Source organism: Vanellus vanellus (genome assembly GCF_965231255.1).
Source record: "Vanellus vanellus genome assembly, chromosome: 5".
NCBI classification, from domain to species: domain Eukaryota; kingdom Metazoa; phylum Chordata; class Aves; order Charadriiformes; family Charadriidae; genus Vanellus; species Vanellus vanellus.
The window spans coordinates 30,037,378-30,054,888 of NC_138910.1; the positions used below are offsets into that span (position 1 = coordinate 30,037,378).

The 17,511-nt window shown below is 41.0% G+C and overlaps 1 protein-coding gene across 1 annotated transcript in view; it reads right to left on the reverse strand.

The window, feature by feature from the left end:
• The window catches only part of INO80D (INO80 complex subunit D), a 43,915-nt gene extending 30,140 nt beyond the window's left edge, over window positions 1-13,775 (reverse strand). Inside the window, exons 1-4 of the mRNA XM_082483618.1 lie at window positions 13,316-13,775; window positions 11,883-11,952; window positions 3,440-3,535; window positions 3,089-3,335 (exon numbers count right to left, since the gene is read on the reverse strand). Of these exons, the coding sequence (XP_082339744.1) occupies window positions 3,089-3,306 (218 nt within the window). The 5' untranslated portion in view covers window positions 3,307-3,335; window positions 3,440-3,535; window positions 11,883-11,952; window positions 13,316-13,775. The remainder of the gene's footprint in view (window positions 1-3,088; window positions 3,336-3,439; window positions 3,536-11,882; window positions 11,953-13,315) is intronic.
• Window positions 13,776-17,511: the final 3,736 nt, after the last annotated feature.

A 17,511-nucleotide genomic window follows, 5' to 3' on the forward strand; every position in this document is an offset into this window, starting at 1 on the left:
CTGTTGGAACCAGTCTATAACCAGCTGAGTTAAGGCAATAAACTCTTTGGATCAGATGTAATGTCAGGGAAGGCATTAGTAGCTCACGCTCCATAGAAGACGGATTACTGGGAAGACTGGAATCGCACTTGCAAATAGCACAGTCCTTTTCACATGGCTCTTGAGCATAAAACCCGTTAGGGTCAAGCTGGCCCTACAAGAGCCAATTCTGACGTGCGTGTCTTAGTGGCACAATTTGTCGTTTCTGTAACCTGTCCGTGAGTTATTCTCAGCTGCCAGTATCACATTGTGTTATCTAACATAGTTTTTTCCCCCTTTCCTTACACAGTGCCAAAGGCACTTATTCTGTGCAGGTGAGGTCAAGTGCAGCCAGCACATATGGTAAGAGCAGTGGGTTGATATCCAGTAAAACTATCACAACAAAAGTTGATGGGCTCTGAAGGCTTCAGCTGGACAGTTTCCCACATCACTGGGAGGGCAAGAATCCAGATAGAGAGGTTTTCCACCTACAACTGCATTCTGCTTCCCAGTACATCCCAGACTGGTATCAAGTTCTGACAATTATTTAAAGGAAGATCCAAATAAACTGGAAAGCATCTTGCATATTAACAAAATATTTAAGGATTCTCTTTAAAGAGGAGAATTAGAGATAAAATGGTGTTTAACTGAGCTAAATTGTAATAATCCTACAATTAAAAAGCTGAACTTCATTATATATGTGTGTATTTGGATAAGAAAGAATTAGGAAACGTATTCAGAGGAAATACAGATACAGAACCCATGTCTGTATCATCCCGTATATATTCTTTAAAAAAACAAGACAGTGAATAGAGAAATTAGGCTTCAAATAAGGCAATGAAGTCATGCACTATTAATAGATTTAATTTGTAGAGTGTTAATGGTTAATAAGAAATCTAATAATATGGCAGCATATTAAACATCTTTGTGGCTGGTAGCATCTCATTTGTCTGGGGTCAAGCGATAATTTTTTTTAATTATCTGTGGACAGACTATGAAGCTTTTGGCATATAATGCATGCATCCTGTTCAGACATTTTATCTTTAAAAGTATATAAGAAGATAGCTGTCAGAACATCATACAGCCTGCTTCTGATCATGTACAGTTACATGTCTAGAACTGTGACAAAATGACCATCTGACAGTAATTTTGTACACAGAAAATTAAAAGCTATGAGTGAAGAACTCAGACATAGCAAACATCTTTATATCGAACGGAGTGTGAAAAAAGTCTCCTAAGAAACAGATACAGGTTTGCCTGCCAAAAAAGAAAAGTTTAGAGCAGGCACAGTCTTATCACTAGCATTCATTAAATTTTATTGTTAAAATTAAACTCTGCCCTGAGGAGGAGTCTTTTAAAATATTCTTTCAAACTATCACATCCTCTCATTTGAAATTAAAAGTTTATTTTCTCCTTCAGACACCTGCTGTCCTCTTCAAGTACTGTAATGTGACACTCGACATGCAATTGAATTATTCTAATATAACATACACCAGATGTCATGACCACACTTCACTTTAACTTGAGAAAAATCAAAAAGAACAAAGTGTGAACTCAATTCAAGGTGTAAAGAAAAATCTTGGATTCCATGGGAACATATGAGACCTAAAAAAGTATCATTAAGTACTATTATTTCTATTGGTTTTAAGTATGAGCCCTGGTAAACAGCAACTCTGGCTCAGTCAGCTCTTGCATCTGAAATTACAGCATACCATTTGCACTAACAATTTCCATGATCATTTCTGTGAGCTTATTTCTAAAGAGCCTAAATTGTACAGTAGCAAAGAAACAGTCACCGACTGTCAAATTACAGCTTGAAGTTATTCATCTTGTGCCATTTGAGCATTTGCCCTACAGCTTTTGACAAACATTCATGGTTTTTTCTCACTTCATCAGTCTCCTCAACTGAAATGGCAGGTGAAGTGCAAGTTAATTTAGAGCACAGTCCAACTGTTGTTTCAGACAAGAGAGGGAGCCGTGAGCTGAGAAGGAAGTTATATGTAGGGCACAGTGGGAACACTGCTAATAATGCAAAAGGTTAGTGAATGGCAGCTAATAATGTGAAAGGTCAGTGAACAGTCGTTTGATTCTTTTTTGGCATATTTTGTTTATATTTTAGGTTAAAAAAAAAACGTTTCTCATAGAACAAGCCTCAGATAGTTAACACACACATTACTTTAAAACTATGTTACTGGCAAAACCTGCAACAATGACTCTGAAAAATTCAAGTCATATATACCTAGCAGCCAAGACTAGACAAATTCTGCTATTTCAACCCAGGCAACACAAATGAGACTGGTGTTCAGGAAATCTTACAGAGCAAGGAAGAATGTCATTGTGGTTACAGTATGGGCTGCAATTCATGAAATCTGGTTTGAACTCCCAGCCCTCCAACAACTTCAAGCACTATCTCTTGCAAGGCATTTAATACCTGGCACCTTGGGCATCTTCATTTGGGCAGGGAGGGGGAGAGGGAAAAGGCAAGCAAAGTAGAAAGGGAGCAGACAGCACTTTCCCAGCTGGCTCATCTGTTATCAAGTAATATTTATTTTATTCCAGTAATACAACACTACAGATCAGTACCAAATCACAAACTCTGAATTGTAATTCTGGATCCATCCCTATGCATTACTGCTCCCTCAGCCCAGAAGGTATGCATTTTCAACTGTTTGTCCTGAAAAAGTAGATGGCAGTGTGCTTTTGGCACAGCTGGACAAACAAGCAGGCCTTTTTAAGACCCTGTACTGTGAGTGACAAAGAAAATTAATTAGAACAGCAGGTATTGTGTAGCAGGTTTGATCCACAGTTTATAGTGTATTTGAGAAAAGCAGTGAACTCTCCTGTAAACTTCCTTGGGAGTAAATTACTGCCCCCTTCCTGAGTACTTGACTCACTCAGAACATAAAATAAAGTTTACTGGTCTTAAAACAGAACACTCAAAGGAACATCCCCGGAATTCAATCTACTTGTGCCAGTTCCTCCTTCATCCTGAAACCAGGCGGCGTCTTAAAAGAAAACTCATGCCTGTCCCAGCCACTTCCCACTTTGCAGATGGGTAACCACAACTCACCTACGGTCCTCAGATTTGGGGATGGGGTTGGTGCAGCGTTGGCTGTTATACTTGGCCACATATTCACATTGCTTGAAGGGGGCAGTCTTGTCCTCCAGAACGTGTCTGATACAGAAGGCGTAGCCGTTAAGTCGCCTCTGCTTGCACAGTTTGGGGCTATATGAGCACAAGGGCTTATTGTCAACCTCAGAGAAGTGTATGTGTTTGCCTTCATACATCACGTGACTCTATTCCTTGTGAACATCAGCTGAAAGAACCAAAATATTAAGATAAATTACATAAGAAAAAAAATGCATTCAGTTCTAGATTGTGTGTTTCATTTTGGCAGGAAAGAGGGACCCAGAACAATACCTGATTTTAAATCTTCTGTACCATATCAATGTTAAGAGGCAGCCCCAAGGACACCACTATCTTGGAATGATGATGAATCAAGATGAAGCAGATTGTCTAAGGAAAATATCAAAAAGGTCAAAGTCAGTCAGGATAAAATAGGTATTATTACTGCTTAATAAGAAGTGGACAGATGCAGCCACTAAACCTGTAGTTCAGCTAGCATCCAGTAAGCCAAATCCACTAGCACAACAGTTTTCAATCAGTAGTCACAGATCTTTGGAAACCATGAAAAGAAATCACTGGGGAAAAAGAAAAATTCTACTGCCACCACACTTAAACCTGTTAAACAAAACTCCGCTCATCTACCAGAACGTGTTTAGGAGCTACAAGTCAGAAAAGGTTAAGCATCAGATTAGATCACTTGCTTTCAGGAATCAAGCTGAATGATGATTAACCCATTTGATTGCAGAGGTTTTACTTCAAGTACCTTTGCTTACAAAAATGCTGACGACTATCCTTGCTCTGCAAAATTTTAATTTCCATCAGGCACTGCAAGAAAGCTTTTTTTTTAAAAAAATAAAAAAAGCTTTCTTTACCACACCTGATGAACTGTCTTCAGATCTTGTAGCCACCCACAGCTTCTGCAAGCATCAATATGCAGTCCTTCCCGAGGTCATCATGGTTCTTCAGAGCTTTTCCTACCTTACTGTACTTATTTTAGGTAAATGTGGGCATTAATAATGTCAGAGGCAGTACTCCCACTGATGCCAGGAGGGCTGAAATGTAATTTCAGCAAGAGGTTGGGGTTTTTCTCCCTAAAATAGACTCCTACAGTGCAACAAAATAACAAATGCACACAATCATAAGGTACTTTTTCATTTCCTAACACTATGGTGTCTTTGGCAATCATCTCTTGGAAAAAAAAAAAAAAAATCCCCTAGAAACCCTCCACCCCAAAGCAGCTTCAAATAAAATTAACTGTACACATATTCTGTAGCTACTCTGGTACACCCCGCTTAGCCTGCAAAAAGCAACTTTTATTCAGAAAGGCCATCCTGAAGCACTGGAATAAACTCTTTTGAAAATGGTATATTCAGTACTCAGTTCAGCTTCATATGTGTTATATACCAAGCAAAGGAATGTACATAGAGGTGATATTCAGGAAATATGTAACAAGTTAGAGACACATGACCAATGTACATACAGATTACCACCTCAATCAACTCACTTGTTCCCAAGGCATGAAATGGCAAGAACACGATTGCAAGCAGGGAGCCTACACAGACTTTGCAGGAAAGATACAGTTTCTGCTTGGGAAGGTAACTTCACTTCCTGCTGTATAGAAGCACCTTGAGAAAATGACAAGCACTATGGCACTGGGGGAACCTTTAAGTCACTAGGGCAAAACAAAACACCCTATCACACCTCTAACAGTAAACTGCATAAACTAGGCCTTTCATTAGCATATATCTAGCTGTAGAAGCAGAAGGACAGAAGACTACTAAAAATTTTAAAACACAGTTAAAATTCTCAAAATAGTTGTATATGCACACACAGCATACACAGCATACAGAATGGAGACACACTACAAGAGGTAACTAGCACAAGTGATCTGATTAATCATTTGACAATAATAAGGATCATTCCATACTTCCTCTTTATACACATAGTTCCCTTTCCATGCACACATGCAAGCACACATCCACAGGGGTAGGGGCCTCCTGCTTTGTTTACACTGAATAGCCACAACACAAGCACAGACATCTAATCCAGTTCAAATCACCTTCCCCAACTTCTCTCAATGCATGGAAGCACATGAAAGTACAGAGCACATACTATATACATTTGAAACCAATCATTGCAGCACGACCCTTCACAACACATCAGTCCTAAGGACAAAAAAGTTCATTGTTGGCTGTGCCCTTCAAAAACACAGAATGGGAACTATCTCTTCTTTAGCATGCTGAGAACTAAAAATAATCCTTTCAGACACCTTTGCTAAGGCAGATACTGACATACACTTCAGTATTATCCAGCAACAACGTGAAAGAGAAACATAAATCCCATGGTGACATGGCCAATACAGGAATCGCGACCTGAGTTTGGGTCCCATATGTTTGAAAGACAGCCTTTCCCATTACTATGGCAGCAAAAGTAATCAAATGAGTCTTAACTAATTGCATCTCATACACACAATGAAGCTGACAGAAAGCCTTTTGCTCTGGAGTTTGCTTCTCCCGACAGTTAACCAAAGCTTGTATTTGGTGGCATACTGGACAGGATGAAAAACTTGAAAGAACGAGTGCATCTTGCAGTTAGGGTGACTCATGTGCTGCTCTCTATTTCTTCCTGTTTTATTTACCACTTTCTTTTAAGCTACTACTATAATGCTTTGCAGAGTTTTTGATGGACCAATGACCTTCTCTTTTGCACCACCCAGCAACATTTCTTTTCTGAAGGTTATCAAGCAACAGACCAAAGAAAATCATTTTGAGGAACTCCTTCCAAAGTAAACAGCGAGAAATGCATACCTGGTGTGCCTCCGTTAAGCTTCTGTAAAGAAACTGCTCCACAGTTCCCAGCCACTATAATCCTGGATTTATTCTTGTGCCCCCAGTCTTATTTTTGGATTTAACTCATAATTAAGTCTTATTTTTGCACTTAACTTGACTGTGTCAAGGCAGGCATAGTATTTTACTTCTCACTTGTCTGAAAGATAAAGGGCAAAAGTACAATGCCATATAAAACATTTAAGCAAAAATACTGACAATAATCCCCAGGAAAACCAATGAGCTTGAAGATGAATGTTTGGGTCTATATATACACCAAGAGAAGCTCACACAAATACAACCATGTTAAAAATCCTGATAGGATTCAATTTGCACAACTACAGTGCAATGAACTAAAAGAAAGCTAATATACCTAGCAGCCAATGTAATATAAAAACCCCTACAAATCTCTCAAACTTGTAATCATATCTTTATTGGTAGATTCCTACATGGACTCCCCAAAAGGCGGTGGCACTACGTTGATACACTGCCAGATCAGCGACTGAAGTACTTAATCTATAAAGAACTTTTTCTTTTTACTTCCATAGCATACCATATATATGTGTGTAAAAAAATAACAAAGACTTTTAAATCTATTGATTCTGATTGAATCTGATGCAGTATTTTATTTTGAACAAAATACACAGGAGTTCTTAACAGAGCTTTTTGCTGCTACATAAAAAGTAGCACAAGCATGGAATATGCACATGTCGCTTAACTGAAGAGAACTGAAACTACACTTAGCTAAATAGTGGGTGGGGGAGAAATTATTTTTGTCCCACAGGATTCAGTAAGCAATGACGGAAACATGGACTTCCCCTGGAAAAATCAAATGCTTAAGCAGCTGTCCTTCACTACAAAAATATCAGGGCACAAAACTTTCTGGAAGCTGTTTTGGATTTTGCATTTATACTCTACATTGAAGCTGTAGAAAGGTTCAACAGAAACATAATTTATACCTTCATATGCTCAAACTAGCTTTAGCCAAAATGAATGAATGAGAAACCAGAGGCTGCTTCTTGAGGAACCTAGATTTTCCTTAAACAATTGCTTCTAAATAAAAGATTTTGAGCTAGTTAGAAGCAACGGGTCAAAGAACAGAAGAGAACCCAAAAATGTGTGTCATTGCCAAATGATGTAAGACATGACTGAGGTTTAAAAAATCATGGTAGGGGATAAGGTGAATATAGAATGGTCATATACCATATCACACAATATTAGAACTAGGGGTATTTGATGAAGCTAGTAAGAGATTGACTCAAAACATATTAAAGAATTCTTCATTTTTACTACTCACAAGTAGTGAATTGCTGTAATTTCGTGTCACAGGAAGCTATGGAAGCAGACAGTATCATCAGATTCAAAGAGACAATAGAAAAGTTCATAGACAATGAGGACAAAGTGATGCACCTGCTAGCATGCCTAATTTAACAAATACAGATGGTGGAGGAGTAAGAGAAGAAAACACTAAAAAGTGGCTGGGCTTTCATGCTCTTGCTAAATAGCATCACTTACTCCTACCACCCAAGACAGAACACTAGGTTGGATCAAAACCTGATCTGACCCAGCTGGGTATTTCTTACATTCTTATGCGGTTACCACTAATATTTGTAATTTGATAACACATTCATTTCTCTCCTTCTCCCTTTTTTTATTCCTGAGCAGCTGACTGGAAGAAAATACCCTCCCTCTGGTGAAATCCCTATCTGGACATGTGAAGAACAAGAAACTTGGCATCCCAGAAAAGCTTCAAAGCTTCATAGCAAGGACAGGCAGGCCACAGCACAAAGCCACACTCTGTGACATAATCACTTAGAGCAGAGCTACTTGTCCTGCTGAGTTCTGCAGCCACTGGTGGTCCACAAGACAACAGAAGGTGGTTTGCAAAGTGACCTTAAAAAGAGAAATGAAACACTTAAATACACACAGGTACACACCTGCACAAACACCAGTACCTGCTGTCAGGCATAGGAAGGTCCTCCTTCCCCTCTACTCTGCCCTGGTGAGACCGCATCTGGAATATTGTGTCCAGTTCTGGGCCCCTCAGTTCAAGAGGGACAGAGAGCTGCTGGAGAGAGTCCAGCGTAGGGCAACTAAGATGATTAAGGGAGTGGAGCATCTCCCTTATGAGGAAAGACTGAGGGAGCTGGGTCTCTTTAGTTTGGAGGAGACTGAGGGGTGATCTTATTAGCGTTTATAAATATATAAAGGGGGAATGTCATGAGGATGGAGCCAGGCTCTTCTCAGTAGCAACCAATGATAGGACAAGGGGTAATGAATTCAAGCTGGAACACAAGAGGTTCCACTTAAATTTGAGAAGAAACTTCTCAGTGAGGGTGACAGAGCACTGGAACAGGCTGCCCAGGGAGGTTGTGGAGTCTCCTTCTCTGGAGACATTCAAAACTCGCCTGGATGCCTTCCTGTGCAACCTCATCTAGGTGTTCCTGCTCCGACAGGGGGATTGGACTAGATGATCTTTTGAGGTCCCTTCCAATCCCCAGCATACCGTTATACTGTGAAGAAGCCAGGTCCCAACTGCTTTTAGTACTGGCAAGCAGGCATTATCAGTTCCCTTGCAGCGCACATCAGCTCTGACACAATGAAGCCGTAGCTCTGCACTCCACACACCCTCTCCCAAAACAGTTAAACAGTCCTTCAGAGAGGCTGGGAAACAGCATAGCAGCAAACTTTGGGGGGAATCTTTGTCAGACCATACTGGGTATCAGCATTAAGTCATTTGGAGAATGACTTCTCTCTATGGAGAAGTTAATGACGTAGTCACTATTAGAAAGCCCAAAGCATTATAGCCCTAAAACTCAATCAGTAATTTTGAGGAAACACCACGATGAAAACATTAGAATATTTTAAATCATGTGCATTGGATATATTCTTAAACGTATGCTCAGAACTTGACATTCCATGTACGTAAGACCCTTTTAGGCAATGGAATCCCCAAATGCATTGTAAATTGCAAGGCAATTATATGTCAGTGGTTAAAAGACGTATAATTAAGAGGACTGAGCTCAGAGCTTCACACATTGCATCCAAACAAAAGCCACGATTAAAGAGGTCTTAACTGTGTTGTTTTGTATTTGCTAATACTAGCAAAGATTTCACATTAAATTGCCTGGTGTGTTCATGATACCTCACAGACAAGGTACAATCATCTACATATGCTTCTAAAACCATCAGCTTGGGGCCAGAAGTGGAACACGGATCTCCAAGAGCCTCAGCTTTTCCACAAAAACAAATAGGATAAATAGTAGTTTTGTTGATTCCTCAACTTGTCCGAGCAAGAACAATTCCCACCATTGCTGCTGTCTAACCCTTTTGCTGAGACTAACAGTAAATACATAGATTTTAAGATATTTGGGCAATATGGAATTTCATCCACTTAAAGATGAACAGAGACCATAAAAATAATTGCAGAGACAGGCATTTAAAGCTACCTTACAATAAAACCTTTCAGTCAGTATTAGTAAAAGCTGTATTATTAGAGGGAAAGCAAAAACAGTCCTTTTTTCTATTTCATACTAAGAGACTTTAGGCAACTAGTACCTCCCTGTGAAGTGCTCTGTTCTATCATGAGAAGCTGAACCATATCTAATTGTGGTCAACATCAACACCACAAAGTTGCAACTTCTGTCCCTGTTCTGTGATCTAACCATAACTTTGGCTTAGTTCTGGTCATGTAACAGCTCAGTTCTCTACTATGCTCAACTACCAAACCAAGCCTGCTGTAATTTTGGAAACAAGAGTCTTTTTGTTAGTAAAAGCATCCAAATTGAGACAGAAAACACTGGGAAGCAACCAAAGTCAACTACAAGAGTTCCTGTAGGGAACACCTTCATTAATTAGAGTACAGTCCTTACTAAAGAAGACCTCTGAAGTGCCCCACACAAGTGAAGGTACTGAACACACATGAAGTACCCTGACAGATCAAGGCACTTAATATGTTAAGATCTTACTAGACATTTTTAGTTACCACCTGTAATCATAGATTGGACTACTTTTTTTTCATATGTTAAAATCTACCTAGGAAGATAGAAGCAGCAACATTGTCCCCATTCTGCCTTTTTAGAAAGCTTATTACTTCAACTGTGCAAAAAGGCAGTTTATTATTGCATAAGGACGTCTGCTATATTAACAGAAAAGCAGCAGTATATTTTAGGCAATTCTGGTAATATAGATTATGCTTCAGAATAAAATGCAATACATGTGAGATTAAATTTAAGTATTATTCCTAATAATATTAATGGCTAGAGAACTTACAGACTTGTAACAAGTTTCAATCAACAGCACAAAACATAACTAAGAGGAGCGAAAGTAATGCTTTGTTCCAAAACTGAACAGATTCTTCTTTTTGTTTTCCTACACAAAATGAACTTAAGCAGGAATTTTAATTTCAGCTGATTCATTCATCTGATAGATAGTACCTTAAAGGAAACATGACAGACAGCCCAAAGCCTAAAAACCAACAAACATTTAAGACTCTAGGAATTTTAGAAACTTCAAAGGATTTCTAAAGAGAAAAATGTTAAGTAGGAAGATTCATAACTGTCACTAAGAGCACATTCCTATAGATTTCAATAAAATAATTTCCTGAACATGGCTATTCCTGACCTAAGGTTCAAGACGGGCTCTGTATCTTTGGAATTCTTTTGAACAAGGATTTCTCTATTTGAGCAGAAGGTCTCAGGCCCCAATCCTGCAATCACATCCTCACAAGCAGATTCTCATGCTTGCACAGAAGCACACTTATTTCAATGTGGCTATAAACAGGCTCAGGTTTTGCCAGGGCGAGCGGGGCAGCAAAAAGGCGGCCTTCAGATGCAGCAACAAATGGAACATTTAGGCCACTGCAACATTGCAGAAATGTACTTTAAAACGTTATCTCAAAATATCAAAACTGTGATCCTGAGAGAAAGCAGAGACTAAACATACCACAGCATACTTTGCATCTGTACTTGAATGAAAAAAGGCTGTAAGTCCAAATCTTTTATTTATTCAAACGACAAATAACCTGCACTTGCATATGAGGTTAAACAAAACAGCTTAGTCTTATTTTTAGTCCCAATACTACAAAGACAAACAAGCTTATTTTCACACAATACATGAATATCATTCTTGCTTCAGTGGGAATACTCAGTAAATAAAATAAAGCTGTAATGCTCCTCACCAAGCAGCCTTTTAGCAGTTATAAGCTAACAGAGTTTCAATATAGTATTACAACAAATTTGTACATCCTGAGGATTTACCATACTGTGAGAACACGGTACATGCAACTCTGTAGGACCAGGCCCTATGCACAAATTCATTCACTCACCATAAAAATATTGAAACATCACGGTAACTCCTACTAAGTAAATTTCAGATTGCTTTCTGTAGATCATTTAGCTTTACAATTAATAAAACTTGTCTGAGGTATGTATATACTACAAACAAATCACGTAAGGGGCTGAAGATGGCTGTGAAAATGTCACCAGGTTGGAAGTGCCAGCTTCATACAACACGAGAGCTCTGGTTCAGCAATCAGCAGCAGTACCTGGTGGGTACGGCCTCAGTGTGAAACACTGCCAGCACAGGGGTGCCCATAGGCGTGGGCACTCAGCTAGGGGAACAATGCACTGCCCTAAATTTGCGAAATTTCTTTTTAAGTCTACCAATCCTCAAAAATTGAGAGCAGCCTTAAAATAAACCTTCATCATACGTTGTTAAGTAACAAACTTAGAACTAAGTATAGATCTACATATTTTAATCAGATGGTATAATATAAGGCTTTAAGGTAAGTGCCACTGTCATTTCCAAAATCCATTTGAGTTTACCTGCATAAAGCCACTAGCATTTTGAGCTAAACGACACATTTGACCAAAACTAGACACCTCCCACATTAGAAACCAGAGCTATTTCACCTGTGCGGGGTGAAGCGCGTTGGTGGGTTTTCCAGTGGACTCACTTCACAACTACCAGACGTTCTTTTTCCTGAAAAAAAGGATCCTTTCATTTTCAGTCCTGGGAGGCAGCGGCACCTCACAGGGAACCCCCCGCCCCCCAGTGGGACCCTGCCCCGCGGGGACAGCTAGGTTTCCCCCAGCGGGGACATGAGAGGAGGCCAGGGCCCAAGTCCAGACACGGCCTTTGCTGAGGCGATCCCCTTCCCCCGAGTGGAGTGTCAGCAGATTGTTGCCCCCGTCCCGCTGACACCAACCGGCCCTGGGACAGTGGCGGTGGCTGAGGGACCCCAGCCCAGGCTCTGGCGGGGCTGAGGTGACTGCCAGCCCCAACACATGGTGGGGCAAGAAGACGAGGCTGAGGCAGCCCCTCGTTCCTGTCCCTCGTTCCCAGCTTCGGGGGTCGGTCCGGGGCCCCCATATGCCGGCACCTCACGGGGGATGGCAGCACTCTGACGGCCTCCTCACACCCCCAAAACCGCCCCCCAACACCTCCTCCCAAAAAGTTGTGAGGCGAATCAGCCCGCCGCCGGCCCGGTCGAGAGGGAACAGCGGCGGGGGGGGGGGATGGGGGGGGGAGGGGGGGGCCGCGTCGGGTGAGGGGGGGCCGCGGCCGCGTCCCGGGGCACCCCCGCCCCGCCGGCCCCCTCCCCACGGCCTTGGGCGCGGGGCGGGCAGCGGCAGCGAGGGGGGGGGAAAGCACCCTAAAAACGCCGCGAAACTTTCCAGGCCGCGGCCGGCGCGGCCCCGCACGCCCCGCGGGACCGGCACCGCCTCCGCCGCGGCGGGCCCGGACCGGGCTGGGGGAGGGGGCGCCCCCCACCCCCCAGTCAGCGCCACCGCCGCTCATTAAAAGTCATTTCGACAAATTAATGCCGCCCCCAGTCCCCCCGTCCCGCGGCCCCCCTCGCCCTGCCGCCCCGCGCGGTGAAGGCGGGGGGGGCGGGAGCGGCCCCGGCCGGGGCGCCCCCGTCGTCTTCCCCCAGCCGCCAAGCTTCGGCGGTGGCGGGGCTCGGCCCGCTTCGGGCCCGGGGCCCGGCGCGGGGGGCCCGGCGGGGCGGGGAGCGGAGCTGCTGGGCCGCGCCGCGCTGAGGCCTAGCGCCCCCCCCCGCCCCCGTTCTCCCCCGCCGCCCTTCACCTCCCGGGCAAAGGCGCCGCGGCGCCGCGCCCCGACCCTCCCGCTGGGCTCCAGCGACCGTCTCACCCCCCGTTGGTGCTCCTCTCGGCGCCCGAAAGCCCCAAAAACCCCCCCGGCTCCCCTCACCCCCCGCTGCGGCCTACACCGCCCCAGCCGATCCCCGGCCTCGCGTAGCCCGCCTCCCCGCCCGCCCTGCACCCTTCGCACCGCCTGCCGCGCTACGCGAGCCCGGGGATGCAGGCCGGGCCTGGCTTACCTTTCCAGCTGCTTTTTTTTTCTCCTCTCTCTCCTCTCCCCCCTTTCCCTCTGTTGGGCTGACAGATCAGAGTTTCCTCCCCAGCAGAGGGACTGGGAATGGGCTCGGGCTCTGTGCTGAGGAGCTGCTGCCCCCCTGGCTCTAAGAAGATCCTGCTTTTTGTGGGGAGGAAGCTTTGGGGGCTCTTTATTATTTTAAAACTACAAAGTGCTCAGAGGGTAGGTGATTATTAAGGGGAATCCCTGAATATATTCTCCAGCAAAGAAGGCAGGGCTGCTGGGGCTGCTCAAGAAGAGAGCCAGCAGCCTCCTACAGCACCACTACAGGCACTGAGAGGACATAACATCAGAGAGCGGCTCCTCTGCCCTCCAAAACAACAACTTTCCTACCATCTTGGAGGTAGTAGAGAGGGAGAGAGGGAGGGGGAAAAAAAGTACAGAAGGTTTTTATAAAGTGTCAATTTAGGGGAGGGAGCCAAATGGCTAAAACCAATTTTTTTATCATTTATATGACTTTTTATTTTAAATAAAAATAAAATACAAAGGCATGTGGCTGAAGAAAAAATTTTCTTTATAACCTGTTAAGATCAGCTTTCTGGAAAAAAAAAATTAAAGGAGGTATGGTAAAAAATTATATTTTTAGTAACTTTGTTTTTCTTTAAAAATTAAAAAATTCGTATTTTTTGCTGTAATTTATAAAGTTGATAACTTTTTTGTCGTTGTGTGATAGTTGTAAAAATTAGTGTGTAATTGTGAAAGTTAGTGTAACTTTTTTTTGGTAATCGTGCTCTCAGAACAGGTGAGATAGATGTGGGATAGTTTGGTGTAACTGTACTGTTATGTCTTTCTCTTTCAAGGCATTGCAAATAAAACAATATACAGGTAGGGGAAAAACATGCTATTTTTTAATTTTTTCTTTTTTCCTAGAGTAGTCCACGTAGAGAAGCTATGGGGGATTTAATGCAAGTGAGTGGAACCTGTGATATATATATATGAGAAATTCTGCTAATCTGTCATAAATTTAGCATTGTCTCCCGTCAGGTTGAGATGTGAAAAAACAAAGCTTACAGGAAGAAATTTGGAGGCAGTAGCTGAGTTTTGGTTTTAATGCTTTCAAAGCACTGCAGCCTTCTAAAATCTGTTTTGGTTCTTTTAAGTTACTGTTTTGATTTGGGGGCTTTGTTCCTGGTATTTATGAATACTTTTATTCCTGACTTCTTTACAAAGTTGAGAAATGCTATAAATTTATACTGCAATATCTTGTAATATAAAGTAGTTGTTGTATTTTTCTTTGTTGCAGATGTCTTTATTAGATTGTAAAAAATACATGAAATTCTGTCAAAACGATGTGAGGTGCTATGGTATATCTATAGGTGAAGACACTGATCACTGTATTTAGCAGATCTATGATAATGTTTCTTGCAATAGGGTTATGCCCAGCTCGGAGGTGAACAGCAAAGATGCCTTTCTATTTGTCCTGAAGGAAGAGGAAATAATTAGGAAACTAATGAGCTATACATTAAAAAAAAGTATTTAAGTTTTTTCCCATTGTAAAAATTATTCAGGTGGTATACACTAATTGAACTGAAGTCAGAATAAGGTCATATGAATTAAGGTATTCAATTACTTAGTATGTTATCAACCTCTCCCCCTCCTTTGTCAAATATGAAACATGTTGTTTTAGGTCAGTTACTCTAATCTTAAAAAAAAAAAAAAATAAAAAAAAAAAATCCTGAATTTAGATACCTTCAATTTTCAAAACATACCGTGTGAGTTTGCCTAGCTAGTATAGCGAGCGTAGTTTGTGTGTTTCTAGTGGGTTTTTCATTTAGATAAATTAGTTTGAAGTATAATTAAAAGTCAGCTGGCCTTTGTGTCAAACTGTGTATTTTTTGTTAAGCAGGAATTTTTTTAAATTACGGTTGGTCTACCTGGCACATTTTAATAATCCAGAGTGTTGCATTCTATGGAGTTATTGCACAGGAGGTGTTTTTCTGTATCAGATTATTAATCCATTAAATGCATTATTCTGCTCTGACATTAGAAAACCAAAAAATAATCAAATATGTTGTTCCTATGTTGTGTTTTAAAATATTTTGGGTTTGTATAGAAGTAATGCAATAATTAGGGTACTCAATAATCTCACCGGTTATTATTCTGGTTTTTGGAGCATGAAGTGTAATAATTCTTTGTGTAAGATATTTAAATAAAAAATACTTTTAGATATAAAATTCATTACAGGAGTGACAGGGATTACAAATGTTGGTCACATATGGGATAATTGAAGAAAACCAACCTTTTGAAATATTACAAATTAATTATCTCAATGGGCTCAGAAATTCAACAAATGCAGCATAAACTAATATTTCCTTTTCTTTTATTCAAGATAAATAAAGGACCAAATTCTCAGACCCCAGTTCTGCAGGTGCTTGCAGGCCTGATTAAAAATTCAGAAGTGTTTGAAGAATCACTCAATACTTAACTTGCATAAAACTCTTACCAATTTGGTAGGGTCTTGCTACAGTACTGAATTCAAGTTTCTGCACTAAGTGATGTCTTGTATCCAGCGCTATGTTAAACAAGAGAATTTCTCCTTTTAACTGTAATTCAGTAGTTCAGTATAATTGAACTATAATTCAAGTTAGTTCTCTTTATTGTGCTATTATGAAATTTTTAGTGTTTTAGGAAGAGACCTAAAGAGACTCAGTATAGACCATGAATAACTGGTCTGTACTGGGTCTTTCTGTGGTACTCTTGGGAATATCTGTACTGCACATTGAGGGGTATGTTAGTATTTTTTTTTAAATAGGATGCAGATGATACAACATGTTAGAGAAATGGCTAAGAGAGAACCTCAACACAGAAACTATATTAAACCCTTTCTTTGGTTTATGTGCTTGACTTCGCAGGTACTGACTTTAATCGGATTACTTGCATGCCTAAATTTAAACATGCATCATAGTAGCATTACACATTTTGGTGACATCCTGAGATCTGTTTGATGTGTGTTAATTGCAAAGCCAGAAGCTTAATGCTAAGGAAAAGGAGAAACATTCTGAATCTAATTTGGAATAAGAAAACTGAAATGGGTTATTTTTTAGTGTCTTGTACAAAAAAAAAAAATTGCATGTTTTCAAGGAGAACAAAGTAAGAGGAAAAATTCTCTGGATCTTAGTTGCATGGACTATTGTGTAATCTTTCAACAGAGAAACTAAAATCTGCACATTATGGATGGACGAATTTATTTAACAAAACTTTGTTTATTTACTTGAGAGGATTAAAAGAATTTGCTTTTCAGTAACTTAGTGAAAATTGCAAATATTATTTTAATTGTTTTGCTGACAACAAAATATTACACAGCAACACCCTAAAGGAGCAAAGTCTGCTAGCTTTAGTTATGCAGAATTAAAAGAAGATCTTAAAAAAAGATTTATCTTTATGGACAAGACTCTCCTCCTAAATTGGGAAATGTAACAGAGTAGAGCAGTACTCTTAAATTATGTTGGAGAAGAAATTTGACTCTGAGGCTCCTGTACAAGGACAGTGTGTAAACCCAAAGCAGGAAACATCCCTTGTACAACATGAAGAATTGTATTCTGCAAATCCCATTTCTTCATTACAGAATATGTCTGTCTGCCTTGACTTTTAAGTGGCCACATCCCTGGACCAACTGCTCCAGCCAGTAAGCGTATTGTATGCTTGAGCAGAGAGTGGTCAAAGAACACTAATGGTCCCTAAGTCGCTAGTTTCTGGCTAATGAGGCATACGTTGCTGATGTGTCTCACTGGTATTAATAGTGAGACAGAGGGCAGTGACATAGTGAATAAGCTTTGTGAGTCTAATAAAAGTAATGGAATAGATGCTTTAGGTTGTATACCAGTTACTGGAGGAGGCTGCATCAAGAAATGAACCTTGACTCTCTCCCAAGGTCATATGCACCCCAAGTGCAGACCTCGGGAATTCCTGGAGCGTGACTTAGACTTTGTGCATGTGGTGAAGAGTCTGTGGTTTTAAGTAAATAGTGTTATAATGTCAGCCTCTTGGTATTATTCCTTGAAAGACACATACATTCTGAGGAAACAGATCCAATGTATTCAAGTGCTTGTGAAAGGGATCGGCAATTAATTTAAAATGCAGGTGAATATTGTGAAGGGGAGGAACAACTCTTAAGTGTGTAGATCTTCATTATAGACTTTC